Source organism: Cherax quadricarinatus, chromosome 35, assembly GCF_038502225.1.
Source record: "Cherax quadricarinatus isolate ZL_2023a chromosome 35, ASM3850222v1, whole genome shotgun sequence".
Taxonomy (NCBI): Eukaryota; Metazoa; Arthropoda; class Malacostraca; order Decapoda; family Parastacidae; genus Cherax; species Cherax quadricarinatus.
Window position 1 is genome coordinate 9,629,877 of NC_091326.1, and position 20,153 is coordinate 9,650,029.

The window sequence follows — 20,153 nt, forward strand, 5'->3', positions numbered from 1 at the left end:
TTCTGACATTTGTTACTGACAATTATTTTTAAATTCTGAATTGATTTTAGGGGTTCGTCTCAAGTCATAAGACTTGAGGTGGACCCATTTATAAGCAAAAGCCAAATGCACAACAGTTGCATTGTGCAACCTGTAATTTTTTTTCATATTAGGACCTTTTTTAACAATTAATTCTCTGCAGTGCATAAAGTGATTTGCAACAAAACAAGGAAATGTAAATAATGGCCTATTCATTTTCCTACTAGTAAAATATTTTTCAGTAAGCACCATGTACTTGTGCTCATAACAGTATAAACTGTGAAATTGTATTGTGATCTCTGTATTTATATTTTCAACCAAAATTTACTTTTACTTTATTCTTGGTTTGCATGGATGAGGTTAAAAGTTTTCAAGTTTTACAGCAGTGTTTTGTTTAGTAAATAGAGCAGTAATAACATAGGGACAGAGATTCCCAAACAAATTAAAAAATTATATGCAGTGTGATGCACCCCTAATCTTTTGTATATTATAGGTTTTCTTGTTCAAATATTCTATAAGGCAATGAAAATCTTGTTTGTGAAGGGTGAAGTTATCAGGTTTACTCTATTCAGGAAGTTCCAAATTAAAAATGAATTTCATTTCTGGTTTTTGAACAAGCAAATAAGGTGTGTTTGTTTAGAAAACAAAAGTACAAATGTATAACATTTCTTTAAAAATTTGTTACTTCTTAAATGTGGGTTTCAGTGTTTTACTAAATTTGTCACTCCTTCCAGAGAAGTACATGCTACAGTGCTTTGCCTGTAAATCAGCCTGTGACTAAAACCTTTCAAGATAAAGAAAATAATCAAAAACGACAACCTCTTGGAAACATAACAAATGCACAAGAAAGCAAGACCAGCTACTTAAAGGAGAATATTGGTTTATCGCGGATTGCCAATAAAACATTCTCATATGATACTAATCAAACATTAGTCATGGACAGAGTTAATGAAGAGCTGTATAGTCTTCCTGTAACAAGCACAGCATTAAGGGATAATAGACATGCAAGAAAGTCTACAAGATTATCAACCAAACAGAGTATCAACAGTGCAATGCTGAGGAAAGTTTCACTCAAGTCAGATTCTAGTAGAAGCTCTTCTCTATTCTTTGACATTGAAAGAAATGGAACAAATTCTTTAAATTGTGAGAGTATTAGCAGCACTGCTAATATTTCCAATAACGACTCTTCACCTGTCCTAAGGTTTCCTAAACTGAGAATAGAGCCACATTCAAGGAATGATGGTAATAAATCAAAAGAAAATGTTGAATTGAGAACTTCAGATAATACATTGGTACAAATAGAAAAGAGTTTAGGACAAGAAAAGAGCCAAATGCGAAGGTCTTCAAGAAGATCAGCAATTAAAGCAACTCAGCTAAACTTTGAGATCCTGAATGGAGAAAGTCCTGTCACAAACATGAACAAGACTCGAAGGTCATCACTTGCTACTACAAAGAAATACAAAGGTATGTAAAAGGGTTTATTTTTTGATTCATGGATAAAAGATGACAGTATAGTATTTTAATATATAATTTTATTTACTATTGTCTAGACTAATTAATCATAAAAATGCTTAAACCTCATTGCTTTCAGGAAATAAGAGTGTTCTTGCTGACAAGACAATGGAAAATTGGGTGCTAACGGTGAGCCCACGGTTACAACAAAAACACAACAGTGAGGTTCTTGACATCCTCAACACTGGCACTTTGATGAGACTGCAACAGCTGCCTACTGTTGGTCCCAAAACTGCTATGGTGATACACAATTTCAGGTTAGTGTTGATTGTGACATTTACTTGTTAATCATTGATCAGAAAGTGATGCTGAAGGGATTGGAATTTAAAAGATCTGGAAAAATGCAAAGTATGCATAACTAAACATTATATGACAAACTAATTACTGAAGACTGAACATCATGAAAAACACAAAATGCATGCACTAGGTCACTGGTCACATGTGGAATGACCAAAGTCCCAGGATCAAAACATTTCCAATAAAATGTCCTAGTATTTTCATTTTTGTCTTTTCCTAACTACTTATAGGAGAGGAGAGTTATTAAATGGAGAGTTAGAGGTATTGGGAAGATGGAGGGAATGTTTTGAGGAATTGTTAACCCTTTGACTGTCGTGGCCGTATATGTACATCTTACGAGGTACCGTGTTTGACGTATATTTATTTATTATTATCACACTGGCCGATTCCCACCAAGGCAGGGTGGCCCGAAAAAGAAAAACTTTCACCATCATTCACTCCATCACTGTCTTGCCAGAAGGGTGCTTTACACTACAGTTTTTAAACTGCAACATTAACATCCCTCCTTCAGAGTGCAGGCACTGTACTTCCCATCTCCAGGACTCAAGTCCGACCTGCCGGTTTCCCTGAACCCCTTCATAAATGTTACTTTGCTCACACTCCAACAGCACGTCAAGTATTAAAAACCATTTGTCTCCATTCACTCCTATCAAACACGCTCACGCATGCCTGCTGGAAGTCCAAGCCCGTCGCACACAAAACCTCCTTTACCCCCTCCCTCCAACCTTTCCTAGGCCGACCCCTACCCCGCCTTCCTTCCACTACAGACTGATACACTCTTGAAGTTATTCTGTTTCGCTCCATTCTCTCCACATGTCCGAACCACCTCAACAACCCTTCCTCAGCCCTCTGGACAACAGTTTTGGTAATCCCGCACCTCCTCCTAACTTCCAAACTACGAATTCTCTGCATTATATTCACACCACACATTGCTCTCAGACATGACATCTCCACTGCCTCCAGCCTTCTCCTCGCTGCAACATTCATCACCCATGCTTCACACCCATATAAGAGCGTTGGTAAAACTATACTCTCATACATTCCTCTCTTTGCCTCCAAGGACAAAGTTCTTTGTCTCCACAGACTCCTAAGTGCACCACTCACCCTTTTCCCCTCATCAATTCTATGATTCACCTCATCTTTCATAGACCCATCCGCTGACATGTCCACCCCCAAATATCTGAATACATTCACCTCCTCCATACTCTCTCCCTCCAATCTGATATCCAATCTTTCATCACCTAATCTTTTTGTTATCCTCATAACCTTACTCTTTCCTGTATTCACTTTCAATTTTCTTCTTTTGCACACCCTACCAAATTCATCCACCAATCTCTGCAACTTCTCTTCAGAATCTCCGAAGAGCACAGTGTCATCAGCAAAGAGCAACTGTGACAACTCCCACTTTATGTGTGATTCTTTATCTTTTAACTCCACGCCTCTTGCCAAGACCCTCGCATTTACTTCTCTTACAACCCCATCTATATATATATTAAACAACCACGGTGACATCACACATCCTTGTCTAAGGCCTACTTTTACTGGGAAATAATTTCCCTCTTTCCTACATACTCTAACTTGAGCCTCACTATCCTCGTAAAAACTCTTCACTGCTTTCAGTAACCTACCTCCTACACCATACACCTGCAACATCTGCCACATTGCCCCCCTATCCACCCTGTCATACGCCTTTTCCAAATCCATAAATGCCACAAAGACCTCTTTAGCCTTATCTAAATACTGTTCACTTATATGTTTCACTGTAAACACCTGGTCCACACACCCCCTACCTTTCCTAAAGCCTCCTTGTTCATCTGCTATCCTATTCTCCGTCTTACTCTTAATTCTTTCAATAATAACTCTACCATACACTTTGCCAGGTATACTCAACAGACTTATCCCCCTATAATTTTTGCACTCTCTTTTATCCCCTTTGCCTTTATACAAAGGAACTATGCATGCTCTCTGCCAATCCCTAGGTACCTTACCCTCTTCCATACATTTATTAAATAATTGCACCAACCACTCCAAAACTATATTATGCAGAAAATTCGGAGTGTGGAAATTAGGAGAAGGTGTGGAGTTAATAAAAGTATTAGTCAGAGGGCAGAAGAGGGGTTGTTGAGGTGGTTTGGTCATTTAGAGAGAATGGATCACAGTAGAATGACATGGAAAGCATATAAATCTATAGGGGAAGGAAGGCGGGGTAGGGGTCGTCCTCGAAAGGGTTGGAGAGAGGGGGTAAAGGAGGTTTTGTGGGTAAGGGGCTTGGACTTCCAGCAAGCGTGCGTGAGCGTGTTAGATAGGAGTGAATGGAGACGAATGGTACTTGGGACCTGACGATCTGTTGGAGTGTGAGCAGGGTAATATTTAGTGAAGGGATTCAGGGAAACCGGTTATTTTCATATAGTCGGACTTGAGTCCTGGAAATGGGAAGTACAATGCCTGCACTTTAAAGGAGGGGTTTGGGATATTGGCAGTTTGGAGGGATATGTTGTGTATCTTTATATGTTTATGCTTCTAGACTGTTGTATTCTGAGCACCTCTGCAAAAACAGTGATAATGTGCGAGTGTGGTGAAAGTGTTGAATGATGATGAAAGTATTTTCTTTTTGGGGATTTTCTTTCTTTTTTGGGTCACCCTGCCTCGGTGGGAGACGGCCGACTTGTTGAAAAAAAAAAAAAAAAAAAATCTTTATCCCATCAATCCCAGCTGCCTTACCCCCTTTCATTTTACCTACTGCCTCACGAACTTCCCCCACACTCACAACTGGCTCTTCCTCACTCCTACAAGATGTTGTTCCTCCTTGCCCTATACACGAAATCACAGCTTCCCTATCTTCATCAACATTTAACAATTCCTCAAAATATTCCCTCCATCTTCCCAATACCTCTAACTCTCCATTTAATAACTCTCCTCTCCTATTTTTAACTGACAAATCCATTTGTTCTCTAGGCTTTCTTAACTTGTTAATCTCACTCCAAAACTTTTTCTTATTTTCAACAAAATTTGTTGATAACATCTCACCCACTCTCTCATTTGCTCTCTTTTTACATTGCTTCACCACTCTCTTAACCTCTCTCTTTTTCTCCATATACTCTTCCCTCCTTGCATCACTTCTACTTTGTAAAAACTTCTCATATGCTAACTTTTTCTCCCTTACTACTCTCTTTACATCATCATTCCACCAATCGCTCCTCTTCCCTCCCACACCCACTTTCCTGTAACCACAAACTTCTGCTGAACACTAACACTACATTTTTAAACCTACCCCATACCTCTTCGACCCCATTGCCTATGCTCTCATTAGCCCATCTATCCTCCAATAGCTGTTTATATCTTACCCTAACTGCCTCCTCTTTTAGTTTATAAACCTTCACCTCTCTCTTCCCTGATGCTTCTATTCTCCTTGTATCCCATCTACCTTTTACTCTCAGTGTAGCTACAACTAGAAAGTGATCTGATATATCTGTGGCCCCTCTATAAACATGTACATCCTGAAGTCTACTCAACAGTCTTTTATCTACCAATACATAATCCAACAAACTACTGTCATTTCGCCCTACATCATATCTTGTATACTTATTTATCCTCTTTTTCTTAAAATATGTATTACCTATAACTAAACCCCTTTCTATACAAAGTTCAATCAAAGGGCTCCCATTATCATTTACACCTGGCACCCCAAACTTACCTACCACACCCTCTCTAAAAGTTTCTCCTACTTTAGCATTCAGGTCCCCTACCACAATTACTCTCTCACTTGGTTCAAAGGCTCCTATACATTCACTTAACATCTCCCAAAATCTCTCTCTCTCCTCTGCATTCCTCTCTTCTCCAGGTGCATACACGCTTATTATGACCCACTTCTCGCATTCAACCTTTACTTTAATCCACATAATTCTTGAATTTACACATTCATATTCTCTTTTCTCCTTCCATAACTGATCATTCAACATTACTGCTACCCCTTCCTTTGCTCTAACTCTCTCAGGTACTCCAGATTTAATCCCATTTATTTCCCCCCACCGAAACTCCCCTACCCCCTTCATCTTTGTTTCGCTTAGGGCCAGGACATCCAACTTCTTTTCATTCATAACATCAGCAATCATCTGTTTTTTGTCATCCGCACTACATCCACGCACATTTAAGCATCCCAGTTTTATAAAGTTTTTCTTCTCGTTTTTAGTAAATGTCTACAGGAGAAGGGGTTACTAGCCCATTGCTCCCGGCATTTTAGTCGCCTCATACGACACGCATGGCTTACGGAGGAAAGATTCTTTTCCACTTGACGTATATATACTCATAAATTCTAGCGGCTTCAAATCAAGCAGGAGAAAGCTGGTAGGCCCACATGTGAGAGAATGGGTCTGTGTGGTCAGTGTGCACCATATAAAAAAAATCCTGGAGCACTCAGTGCATAATGAGAAAAAAAAAACTCCGACCGTTGTTTTTTTTTTTTTTTTTAATTAAAATGCTGACTTTGTGGTCTATTTTCGTATAGTATTTATGGTTGTATTCTCGTTTTCTTGGTCTCATTTGATAGAATGGGAAACATATTATAGAAATAGAAGTGATTTTTATTGATTTTACTGTAAAAAGAACCTGGAAATGGAGCTCAAAGTAGGGGAAATGTTTGATTTTTGCCGATGTTCAAAAGTAAACAAATGATGTCATTGTCCAATAAATGTCCAACTAGCCATTCTAATATGCAGTCATGAATGGGTTGATGTTATTTATACAATTATTACAGTATTGCAGTAGTCTGCATAATAGTAAATCTTTTATTTTTTGTTTGAATAAAAATTCAAAATAGAAAGCAAGAGTAATATCAGAGGGGCCTGGAGACATGACTGATGAACAAAGAAAATGTTATTTTAGAGCCAGGAATGTCTGCATTGTTCATTCTGGACCTTATTTTGAAATTGTCATATTTTTTAATTTTTGTGAAATTGGCCAAATTGCAAATTTCTGACCACGTTATTGGGTAGTTGAAATCGGTAAATGGGCAATTTCTTGTACTCAGTCGATAGAAAAAAATGGAGTTCTAAAGAAATAGCTATGAGTTTGGTCGACTGGAACAATGGAATTAGCCGAAAATAGGGCTCAAAGTGGGCAAAATCGCCGATTTGTAAATGTAGCCGAAGTCGCTAACTTCGCGAGAGCGTAATTCCGTCAGTTTTCCATCAAATTTCGTTTTTTTTTGATGTCATTATGATCGGGAAAAGATTCTTTATCATTTCATCAGTTTTTTTTTTTTTTTTTTTTTTTTTTTTTTTTTTTTTTTTTTTTTTTTTTTTTTTTTGCAACACCAGGAGACATCTCAGGATTGGGGTTTGCGACAGTCAAGGGGTTAATAATTGACGTGCCGTTGGAGTGTGAGCAAAGTAACATTTATGAAGGGGTTCAGGGAAACTGGCAGGCTGGACTTGAGTCCTGGAGATGGGAAGTACAGTGCCTGCACTCTGAAGGAGGGGTGTTAATGTTGCAGTTTAAAAACTGTAGTGTAAAACACCCTTCTGGCAAGACAGTGATGGAGTGAATGATGGTGAAAGTTTTTCTTTTTCGGGCCACCCTGCCTTGGTGGGAATCGGCCAGTGTGTTAATAATAATAAAAATTGTTGGTAGTGTATCACATACCATTTTTACCACCCTGGACATGAGGCTTCTGTAATTACAAACAGGTAATCACAAATTTATCTACATAAACAAAGGTTTCTATTTTGCTGGATACAATTGAAGTGGGAAGTACAATACCTGCACTTTAAAGGAGGGATTTGGGATATTTGCTGTTAGGAGTGGCATCTGAATTATCATATCTGCATGCCTCTGCAAAGACAGTGATTGTGTGTGAATGATAGTGAAAGTGTTTCTTTTTTGGGTCGCCTTGTCTCGGTAGGCGATGGCCAGCATGTTAAAAAAAAAAAATGGAGTACACAAATCAGTGTTCAGTGATGATGGAAATTAAAATTTTTATTTTGTATTTTAAGACATTTTTTATTCTATATTTGTGGGTTATAAAGACAGAATTAGTGACCATTGACTCTCTTCACTAACAAGTAACATTTCTCCACTAAGTAGACAGGCAGCATTTTATTTTCCTGGAAATAATAGTTTTATTATCTTTGGTAGTTGAAGTAGCACATTGTCAGCTAGCTTAAAGACAGATGAGTTGAAGAATAATCTTTTATTAGAATGTTTTGCTCTGTGTTTAACTCTACATACAGTAAAGCAAATGTCCCAGTAAAAATCTGTCCTGCAAATTGTCTGTCTTCATAGTCATGAGGGGTGAACTTGAGCTGTTTGCCAAAATCAACTACTGGTATCTTGATGTGGCCAAGAGCAGACAAGAGCATAGTAGAGGTTCAGTTGTATTATGATGTCTGTTTAACTGATATACAGCACCAGTTCTAATAAATATCTTATTGCAGAGAGCTCTGTGGCCCATTTAGTTCATTTGAAGAGTTGCAAAATGTGCCTGGCCTTTCTTGTGGCCAGTACACACGGTTTATGAAGGTAAGTTTAATCTCAAAAAAATTTCTTTGTTGAATTATTAAAGCTGTAGGATGGCAATTTTAGGAATTAATCTAACAAATTTTCACAGGTTATAATGTTTTTTGGCTGAAAATTGACCATTTATTCTAAATTTTGACTAGGGTAGGCTACACTACACTTGGCCACAGTGTGTGGTCATTGATAGCTTAATTAAATTAAGCTTAGAACTTTCTGGTAGTGGATTCAAAGAGTGAAGTAAAGATAAATATTAGCAGGAAAAGTTTTTTCAACATTTTGCTTTGTTTGCAGTACAGCTTTATCAAGTCATGGTCTGATAATGCACCATACAGTGTTATGTTGTCCCAGTAAAACCTCACTCTGCAAAGTGTGTCTTTTCTTTGACTTTATTGTAGTATGGAAGAGAATGGAGTGTGGAATTGGTGTATGATACCAGAAATGTTGCTAATACAAATTGATTAATGAATTTGAAGAGGGCACTGAAGCTAGAAATTGTTTTGTAAAATTTATAGTGCAACAATAAACATAATAGAATGAAAAGTATACTGTGAACAAGTTTTATGAGAGTGATGAATTAGTTTAAAAAAATTTGGATTTTTCTTTTTCATTGAAGCATGTAATAAAAATATTTTATTTTCAAAACCTATTTAAATGGCTTACAGGTGAAATATGGAATACTGTAAATAACACTTTGGTAAAGTGGATAATTTTGACATGTTTTGCCCACATATGTGAAGTGTAAAGATCTTTAAGTCTTTTAATTATTTTTTTTTTTTTCAGGCTAACTTGGTTACCCACTCCTCTTCCTAGTTATCTGCTGCATAACCTACACTAGAAATTTCCATATTCCTATTTTGCTGATATCATCACTTTAGAGTTAATCTTAATTTTGGTTCACTAATATTTTGTAAATAGTAGTTGTGTTTTTGAGTGTCACTTCAATATTTGTGTTACATCTCTTGTAAATATCTTTTCTGAATTTGAGTGTAATTCTTTTTTTGAGACTGCAATATATTTTTTTTTTTTTTCAACAAGTCGGCCATCTCCCACCGAGGCAGGGTGACCCAAAAAAGAAAGAAAATCCCCAAAAAGAAAATGCTTTCATCATCATTCAACACTTTCACCACACTCACACATTATCACTGTTTTTGCAGAGGTGCTCAGAATACAACAGTTTAGAAGCATATACGTATAAAGATACACAACATATCCCTCCAAACTGCCAATATCCCAAACCCCTCCTTTAAAGTGCAGGCATTGTACTTCCCATTTCCAGGACTCAAGTCCGACTATATGAAAATAACCGGTTTCCCTGAATCCCTTCACTAAATATTACCTTGCTCACACTCCAACAGATCGTCAGGTCCCAAGAACCATTCGTCTCCACTCACTCCTGTCTAACACACTCACGCACGCTTGCTGGAAGTCCAAGCCCCTCGCCCACAAAACCTCCTTTACCCCCTCTCTCCAACCCTTTCGAGGACGACCCCTACCTCGCCTTCCTTCCCCTATAGATTTATATGCTTTCCATGTCATTCTACTTTGATCCATTCTCTCTAAATGACCAAACCACCTCAACAACCCTTCTTCTGCCCTCTGACTAATATTTTATTAACTCCACACCTTTTCCTAATTTCCACACTCCGAATTTTCTGCATAATATTTGCACCACACATTGCCCTTCGACAGGACATCTCCACTGCCTCCAACCGTCTCCTCGCTGCTGCGTTTACCACCCAAGCTTCACAACCATATAAGAGTGTTGGTACTACTATACTTTCATGCATTCCCTTCTTTGCCTCCATAGATAACGTTTTTTGACTCCACATATACCTCAATGCACCACTCACCTTTTTTCCCTCATCAATTCTATGATTAACCTCATCCTTCATAAATCTATCCGCCGACACGTCAACTCCCAAGTATCTGAAAACATTCACTTCTTCCATACTCCTCCTCCCCAATTTGATATCCAATTTTTCTTTATCTAAATCATTTGATACCCTCATCACCTTACTCTTTTCTGTGTTCACTTTCAACTTTCTACCTTTACACACATTCGAATTCACGTGTGACAAATTATGTATACAGTGGGAATTACTTAATGTGTTTACTTTGATGTAAGAACACCAGGAAGATGGGAATTGTAATGAAAGGATGTAAGATGAATGAGAGATTTAGATGTTAGATAGTCATTTTTTTTTTCCACAATTAGTTTTTTTTTTTTTTTCATAAAAAATGTTGACAAGCAAATTACTGCATTTTCACCTGATAGAATTCATTTAGATTGCAACAGATCTCTGGCCAAATTTCCAGTAGCCATTAAAGTGAGATGTAAAACAAATTTTTTTATTACAGCGATGTACATGTATAGAGTAAAGAACATGAAAGTGAATTGCTAGGTAGAATTCACAGTAAATATTGTATTCAAATTATTTCTTGAGTGACATTCTTGTAATGACCAAATTTCTAGTTTTGTTCAAAAAATTGAGAACTAGAAAAGTTGCATCAATAATGTCTGCACAAATGTGAAACAAAAAAGTGAATAAATGTAAATGAGTTTTTAAGAAGTCCATTCTTTTTTGTAGCGTGAGGATATGCGTATACAAAATACTGTCAAATATATATGACACTACAGTGTAACAAAGAGTTAACAAATTTATTAGCAAGGTTTAAGTGAAATGAAAACCACAAGAAGAAAACTGAGTTTTTTCCTTGCAAAATTGTGCTGTATAATATTCTGCTTATTTGTGTAAATTTTATTAAAAATAAAATAGGCAGTGATTTTTTCTTTAAAATAAGGTTAATAAATGGAATGTAGCATTTTTTTCATTTTTTTTATTATTATTTTAACCATTTGTAACAAATAAGACGAAACTCATTAAACTGATTAGGTCTCGAGTGCTATTTCTTTTGTTTTGGGAGAATTCCTTTTTGTACTTAGACAAAAGAAGTGTAATGCCTTGACAAATTTATTTAACAAGTGTAAATAAACATTGATCATTGACCTGAGCAAACCCACATGAAGATCATGGAATGAGTATAGTAAGTCCCCGTCTTATGACGTTAATGCACCATATACACCCATGTTATAATCAGAGATGCATTCCCTAACCATAATCAGTACAGATATGTTGAAAATTTAAATTGGATACAAAAGTATTAGATTCCCCAGCTCCCATCTCAGGTTATAACATGGGCTTTTGCTGAAAAATGTTATTCACTTAATAGGTTATAATGCAATCCTCTTAACCTTTTCCTTGGTCCATATCTAAGATTAAGCTGGGCTTCTTGACTTGTTTCATTTGCTCCATATTGTCAGGTGTTGCTTGCCCTCTTTGGTTTCTTCCCCATATAATTTAATTTTCTGTTTTATTTTCGTGTGGGTTTGTATGTGAGTTGATTATAAATAAACAGATACATTAGCAATAATTTGATGTATGTGTCATAGATTTATATACATTAAGGACACACACAGCAAGTACCTAAATGCAAATTTAGGGATTCCTTATATGGTAATTTATATTTACTACACAAATATTGTTTCTTTTTGTATAAATATATTGTACTGTATTATTTTATTTAGAAATAAAAATGCCGTACTGTATTCTTAAAATGTTTTTAAATTGTCTTTGAAGCGTTTTACTTAAATGATTATAGAGCTTCCCAGTGTAAAGTGATGTTAGGTTGATTTTGAGGCACATTCAGAATGTTTGCCAGAAAGTATCATTAGTGCCTTTTTTTTTTTTCCCCCAATTTTTTTTTTTTTTCTCTCAACAAGTCGGCCGTCTCCCACCTAGGCAGGGTGACCCAAAAAAAGAAAGAAAATCCCCAAAAAGAAAATGCTTTCATCATCATTCAACATTTTCACCACACTCACACATAATCACTGTTTTTGCAGAGGTGCTCAGAATACAACAGTTTAGAAGCATATACGTATAAAGATATACAACATATCCCTCCAAACTGCCAATATCCCAAACTCCTCCTTTAAAGTGCAGGCATTGTACTTCCCATTTCCAGGACTCAAGTCCGACTATATGAAAATAACAGGTTTCCCTGAATTCCTTCACTAAATATTACCTTGCTCACACTCCAACAGATCGTCAGGTTCCAAGTACCATTCGTCTCCATTCACTCCTATCTAACACGCTCATGCATGCTTGCTGGAAGTCCAAGCCCCTTGCCCACAAAACCTCCTTTACCCCCTCTCTCCAACCCTTTCGAGGACGACCCCTACCTCGCCTTCCTTCCCCTATAGATTTATATGCTTTCCATTTCATTCTACCTTGATCCATTCTCTCTAAATGACCAAACCACCTCAACAACCCCTCTTCTGCCCTCTGACTAATACTTTTATTAACTCCACACCTTTTCCTAATTTCCACACTCTGAATTTTCTGCATAATATTTACACCACACATTGCCCTTAGACAGGACATCTCCACTGCCTCCAACCGTCTCCTTGCTCCTGCATTTACCACCCAAGCTTCACACCCATTTAAGAGTGTTGGTACTACTATACTTTCATACATTCCCTTCTTTGCCTCCATAGATAATGTTTTTTGATTCCACATATACCTCAATGCACCACTCACCTTTTCTTCCTCATGAATTCTATGATTAACCTCATCCTTCATAAATCCATCCGCCGACACATCAACTCCCAAGTATCTGAAAACATTCACTTCTTCCATACTCCACCCCAATTTGATATCCAATTTTTCTTTATCTAAATCATTTGATACCCTCATCACCTTACTCTTTTCTATGTTCACTTTCAACTTTCTACCTTTACACACATTCCCAAACTCATCCACTAACCTTGGCAATTTTTCTTTAGAATCTCCCATAAGCACAGTATCATCAGCAAAAAGTAACTGTGTTAATTCCCATTTTGAATTTGATTCCCCATAAATTAATCCCACCCCTCTCCCGAACACCCTAGCATTTACTTCTTTTACAACCTTATCTATAAATATATTAAACAACCATGGTGACATTACGCATCCCTGTCTAAGACCTACTTTTACCAGGAAGTAGTCTCTCTCTCTTCTACACACCCTAACCTGAGCCTCACTATCCTCATAAAAACTCTTTACAGCATTTAGTAACTTACCACCCATTCCATATACTTGCAACATCTGCCACATTGCTCCCCTATCCACTCTATCATATACCTTTTCTAAATCCATAAATGCAATAAAAACTTTTCTACCTTTATCTAAATACTGTTCACATATATGCTTCAATGTAAACACTTGATCTACACATCCCCTACCCACTCTGAAACCTTGCTCATCTGCAATCATACATTCTGTCTTACCTCTAATTTTTTCAATTATAACCCTACCGTACACTTTTCCAGGTATACTCAGTAAACTTATTCCTCTATAATTTATACAATCTCTTTTGTCCCCTTTCTCTTTATATAAAGGGACTATACATGCTCTCCGCCAATCCCTAGGTACCTTCGCCTCTTTCATACATTTATTAAACAAAAGTACCAACCACTCCAACACTATATCCCCCCCTGCTTTTAACATTTCTGTCATGATCCCATCAGTTCCAGCTGCTTTACCCCCTTTCATTCTACGTAATGCCTCGCGTATCTCCCCAAATTATTTGATAAAATTTGAAACATCACTTAATTTGTTTTGACATAATGACTACTCACTATTTTTTTGTATCTATTTCGTAATTTTTTTCATACATAGACAGGGTCCTCTAGGGAAAGGTGTGGGGGACCCATAGCCTTAGAGAAGTAAATAAAAAAGAGCTAGGAAAAATAATGGGATTTCTTCTTGAGTGCATGGAGATGAGTGGTTTTTAATGGACATGCTGTTGAGTGTGAGTAGGGTAACTATTATGAAGGGATTCTCCGAAGATTGTAATTGAGTGAACGTCGGCCTTCCCAGTACAGTACCTCCAACTCCCCATCAAAATTCCCCTCTTCTGTTTTTAACTATCAAATCCATTTGTTCCCTATGCTTTCTCAACCTATTTTTCTCACTCCAAAACTTTTATTCTCAGCAAAATTTGTCGACAAACTCACCTATTCTCTCATTTGCTCTCCTTTTACATTCCTTCACTATGTTAATCTCTCTTGCTCTCCATATTCTCCACCCTCCTTGTATCGCTTCTGCTTTGTAAAAATGACTCGCATGGTAACTTTTCTTCCTTACCACTACCTTTACCTCATTCTACCAGTCACTCCTCTTCCCTCCTGCATCCACCCTCCTATATCAATAAGCTATTGCTGAACATTCTAACACTGCATTCTTAACTACCCTATACCTCTTCAACCTCATTATCTATACTCTCACTAACCCATCTTTCTCCCAGTAGTTAACATATGTCTAACCCTAGCTACCTCCTCTAGTTTGTAAACTTTTACAACTAAATGATCTGATATATCTGTTGCCCCTTTATAAACATGGTGAATTTTAAGTACAAATAGGAAGCATGTCAGTTTGGCACTCAGCAGATGGAGGATCAAGCCTCCACCATGTCTTGCACTGTGGCCCACATGGGTTTAGCACTTAACATGAATTAAATTTAAAAAAAAACTAACTTGCACATCCAGAAGTCAGCCCATCAACCTTTTATCCACCAATACATAATCTAATAAACTCTTGTTATTATGCACTATATCATATCTTGTATAATTATTCATCCTTTTTCTTACAATATGTACATATTACCTATTATCAAACCTCTTTCTATACAGAGTTCAAAGGCCCCCCATGATCATTTACCCCTGGCAACCCAAACTTACCTACTACATTCCCTTATACAGTTTCTCCTACTTGAGCATTTAGGTCCTCCACCACAATTACTCTCTTGGCTTTCAAAGCACCTTTAAACTCTTGCTTAACATCTCCCAAAATCTCTCTCTCCTCTCTAGATGCATAAACACTTACCTTAACCCACTTTTTGCATCTGACCATAATTTTGCTCCACATTATCATTAAATTCATTCATTTATATTCCCTTTTTCCTGCCATAACTGATCCTTAACTCTAACTCTCTCAGATACCCTTGATTTAATCCCATTTATTTCTCCCCATGACTCCTACCTTCTTCAGCTTTGTTTTGCTTAGAGTTAGGACATCCAACTTTTCATCCATAACATTCACAATCATCTCTTATCATCTGCACTACATCCACACAAGTTCAAATATCCCAACTTAGTTTTCTTGTTTTTAGTAATTTATACAGGAGAAGGGTTACTAGCCCATTGCTCTTGTTATTTTAGTCTGCTTTTATGACACACGACTTACTGAGGAATGATTCTTATTCAGCTTCTCCATGCAGATGAAGGGACATAAATAAGAGCCAGAAAATTTTAAGAAAATAGAAGAAAACTCAGATGCATATATACATACATGCATGTCCCTTACTTAACTTCCCTCCTTGCTGATGACCCCACCTTTGACACAGACTCCCTCTTTGACCTTTTGTCAGTAACAGATTTATTACACAGCCTTTGATTATACCTGCTTTAGCACTGCAGTGACCTTAAAACCTCTACCCTGCAGTACTGTATGACCCTTGTGGTTTAGTGCTTAGTTTTGATTATAATAATAATGTACATGCAAGTGTAGCTTGACCCAAGTTTAAGTAGAAGTAGCAAGATGAACCTGTTATCTTGCATGTCTATGAAACAGAAAGATAAAGACACCAGCAATCATATTATTGTGTAAAACAATTATAGGTTTCTGTTTCACACATTTTTTCCTATTTTGTACTCTTATCATTTTTATTGCTAATGTTACCCATTTACAGTTTCAAGTCAAGGATGTAGAGGATATAAAAGTGCAATGATTTTAATCTTAATTTATTTTGAACATGGCTTGTAGACAAGTTTGTGCTCTAGCTGGTAGAGCATTACCTAGACCAGCAAATATGTCTTTTACATTGCAACTTTCTCAAGAGCTGGTCTGCTTCTACTTAATAATTTTGTATTATGCCCTTAGCAAAGTGTGATGGACAATTTGGGAGTTGTTTAGTCAGTTAAGTTTTTATGCTTTATAGATGGTTATATTCCTGTGAATAAGCATGGTATTCAAACTTAAGTTTGCACCAAAATTTGTTTAGGAACCAAACTTAACCTTAACAAAATTTACATAACCTGTTACAGCTTAACCCTACCTAATGTAGGTAAGGTTTGGTTTTTTATGCCAGCAATATTTGTGAACTCCAGATTGACTCAGTGTTTTAGCAAAATAAGAAAATACTGTAAGCTTTGGGAAAATTATTCATGCTAACTTCTTAGTTCAAAAGTAATGCTTTAAAAGCACAACATAATACATATATATGAAAAGTAAGAGAAATGGTTAATGATTATAAATGCTCCAGGCTGGTGGTGATGCTAAGATAATTCTCAGTGTCAAAAGACACAAAACAAGGTAAACAGACGTGTTAAAAAAAAAAATATACAGTAGAACCCCTGTATCCACTGATTCGGTATCAGCGGTTTCAGTTATCCATGGTTTACTGTGGCCCAAAAATAGCTCTTAATTTGCATAATAATGGCCCCAAAATGCAAAAGTAGAGAAACTGGCAGTTTTTGAGGTCTAAGAGTAGCCATGAAGTGCTTCCCATTAGTGAAAAAGTGATAATTCTCCACTTGTACATAATTTATCAATTAAACTTTATAAGTATGTATAGGACTTTCATATAGGGTTTGCTACTATCCTCGGCTTCGGTATCCATGGCAGGTCCTTGGAACATATCCCCAGCGGATACGGGGGTCCTACTGTATGTTACATATACAGTACAGTATATTAGTTTAAAAAATATTGAAATATATTATTGTCTATTGTATCATTGATCTTGAGACAATTATTATTCAAAAAAAGTGCCAGTATGGGTCAGATGAATCTCTTCAGGAGGAATGTACCAGTAAGAATTTCAGCTGTTATATACACTATGATTTATTACAAATAGAACATAACCTTAATGTAACAGGGTTTAGCCTATAGTAAATTCAATATGCTTATTAACAAGAACTGATGACCTAAACAGATGTAATGCTGCTTTTTTAATAAACTCTACTAAAATATATTTAACATATCTAAAATTTCCTAATTATGGAAGAACACAGTGGCATGTATATGTATATAAGCCAAGAATTGTGTAAATGAATATGCATATATAGAATGAGGACACTAAAATTTATGCAGTAGGATATTTTTGAAAAGAAGACATAAGTTTACTAGTGGTTGCCAGATGGGCAGTGTTATCTAATAACAAGAGGCCAACACATAGTATTAACCCCTTCCAGAAAAAATTACTGAAAAATGCTTCCCTGAGATTATTTTTATTTCCATGGATATCCTTAAGCAGGATAGAAATGCTGGAGAGTTAGTGATGCCTAGCTCTTCATGTTGATGGTTGGAGGGAAGATCAGTTCTCCAGTAATGTCTTTGGTATTGAAACATCTGAATTCCATTAAATATTTCAACTGCATGGGCCCTTGTAAGTAGTTCAAATATTCATTATCATGTGTAAAGTTCTCTTTAATGGGGGACTTTATCCAAGGGATTTGAGCTACACTCAGATCAAACCTGATTACATCCCATTCATCAGGAGACATATGGCCCAAATGGGTCTAGCACTTCCCGATTGTAATATATAACCCTTCACACAGGTTTAGTGCTTCCCCATGAATATATACAGTATATTTTGTTATCAATTGAAGCTTTTTTTAAGAATTTGGTCTAGTTTGTCCTAAAACACCCAGTGATTGATAAATATTTAACACTGTTCTCTCTTGAAATGAAAGTTTGAACCATTTACAACATATAACTTTTAGTGGAGCTACTCTCCCTTCCTTGTTATATATCCGACTGATTTTGAGGGCTTTTCTAACCTACCAGCCTGACCTTTGGACAAGCATCCTTGATTGCCTGTTCAACCAAGCTGTTCCTTTTAGCTGCCTGCTGGCCCACATAGCTATCACAAACTGGTTGATCTGGCACTTGGCAGAGGTAGTAATCCAGTCTCCTCTTGAAGATGGATCCAACCTGTTTACCTCCCATTCCCCACGTACTGTGACCCCTCAAGGTCTAGCACTTCCCAAAGAATACTAATGTTATATATAATACAGTAAATTTTATATTCAAAGGTCTGAGCCATTTACAACATATAACTTTCTCTTGAAATGGAGGTCTAAGCCATTTACAACAAACTAACTAATGCTAGAAAAGGTGAATAGTCTTAATAACAGGTGGATGTACTCTGGTACATTAATATGAACAGTTATTGTGCAGATATAAGAATGATAGTTACCTTGTGAATTCTTTAGTTTCTTAAATGTAATACTGGTTCTGTTACTATTTCTATAACAATGCCAAATGAATAGAACTTGCAGATTGAGATTCTTTCATTTATAAGTTAATTTATGTGCATTGGATAGTTTCTCTATTCACAGTCATATTCCTTAGCCTAAAATACCAAGAAATTGAAAAGGAAAGTGTTAGTCAAACAAAACATATGTACATATTTTTTTCAGTATGGCATTTGAGACGGCTAATACCTGTTCTATTTTTATACTCTGAAAATGCTTCAGGGATGATTTCGGTGATAACAATTTACAAATGAGCTACTGTACAGTGTTATGTTCTCGATTCTGCATCTCATACCTTTCAAGGGAAGTGCCCATAAGCTAGTGAAGGGCTCCTGATTCAAGGAATTAGGTATTACCCTTCCCTTCCATTCCCAAAGGGTTGTATGATCCCTGTGGGTTTAGCACCTCCCCATAATATAGTAATAACTAAAAGATGACTGACTGTAGATTGTTTTCCTCAAGATGCATAAAGAACAACTTCGATATAACAGTAATAACTCATCAAGGGGGAGGCACCTTGATGTTGAAGGGCTCTTAATCCAAGGAACTGAACCAAACCTGATTACCTCCCATTCCCCAGGCACTATATGACCCTCCATGGGTTTAGTGCTTCCCTATGAATATAACATTAATTAGAATACATTGCTTTCTCAAACATTTTAAAGGTCGAGAAACAATGAGAGTGCAGTATGTGATTCCTGAAGATGCTGTATCAAACTCTGGGGTTTACAGCTTCTCCATAAATATAATATTCATGATCTCAAGATCAGTTGGGGAGAAACATCTCAAAAAATTTTAATTCCTGAATACAGAGCATGGACATTAAAAATATTCTAGAGAAAAAATTACAATTGGTCACTTGGCGATAATGCCGAGGTTTTGGCCATGGTATCACGGGCATGGAGGCAGGATTACAGCCTAGCATTAGGCCAGGAGCTAGGCTGCAACCTAACAGCAGTCCAGGTGCTAGGCTACAACAAAACCATGCAAGTTCTGAGCACTAGCTGATGTGTTAGTCGTAAGTGCACACACCTCAGCTCTTCTATTTCTGAGGGCCTGTAAAAAGAGAGAGAAATTATTTAATGGGGTTCATTATATTATAACTATTGGTGCTGTATAAACCTTTCAGGTTTGGCACTTTCATGTGAATATAATAATTAAAATATATACTTACACATGAATATTGTCTGATTTTTATCAAACTTAAAGTTGCTCGTAGTATTGTATAACTATGTGACTAGAAAATACTTAAATTATGTCACTTACAAATACTAAAACTAACACACTAATAAGAATAAAGTGACAATACTACAGCTGGAACAGTTCACACCCCATTAATTTGATAGTGAAAACCCACACTCTTTCTGTGTCTTAGACTCATGACTTTATAAAGGTCCAAGACAGACCTAAATATTGTTCAGTTTTTGTTCCTACTTTGTGGGTTAGTTATCAACTCATA

General features: G+C 36.7%; 2 protein-coding genes across 4 annotated transcripts in view; one reads left to right on the forward strand and one right to left on the reverse strand.

The window, feature by feature from the left end:
• The window catches only part of LOC128705478 (chromosome-associated kinesin KIF4A-like), a 47,995-nt gene extending 36,048 nt beyond the window's left edge, over window positions 1–11,947 (forward strand). For both annotated transcript variants that reach the window (XM_070091373.1, XM_070091372.1), the window contains exons 12-15: window positions 753–1,482; window positions 1,610–1,787; window positions 8,259–8,343; window positions 9,121–11,947. In XM_070091373.1, the coding sequence (XP_069947474.1) occupies window positions 753–1,482; window positions 1,610–1,787; window positions 8,259–8,343; window positions 9,121–9,150 (1,023 nt within the window). In that variant the 3' untranslated portion in view covers window positions 9,151–11,947. The remainder of the gene's footprint in view (window positions 1–752; window positions 1,483–1,609; window positions 1,788–8,258; window positions 8,344–9,120) is intronic.
• A 4,217-nt stretch (window positions 11,948–16,164) lies between these two features.
• The window catches only part of LOC128695142 (uncharacterized), a 58,316-nt gene continuing 54,327 nt past the window's right edge, over window positions 16,165–20,153 (reverse strand). For both annotated transcript variants that reach the window (XM_053785597.2, XM_053785596.2), the window contains exon 5: window positions 16,165–19,750. In XM_053785597.2, the coding sequence (XP_053641572.1) occupies window positions 19,737–19,750 (14 nt within the window). In that variant the 3' untranslated portion in view covers window positions 16,165–19,736. The remainder of the gene's footprint in view (window positions 19,751–20,153) is intronic.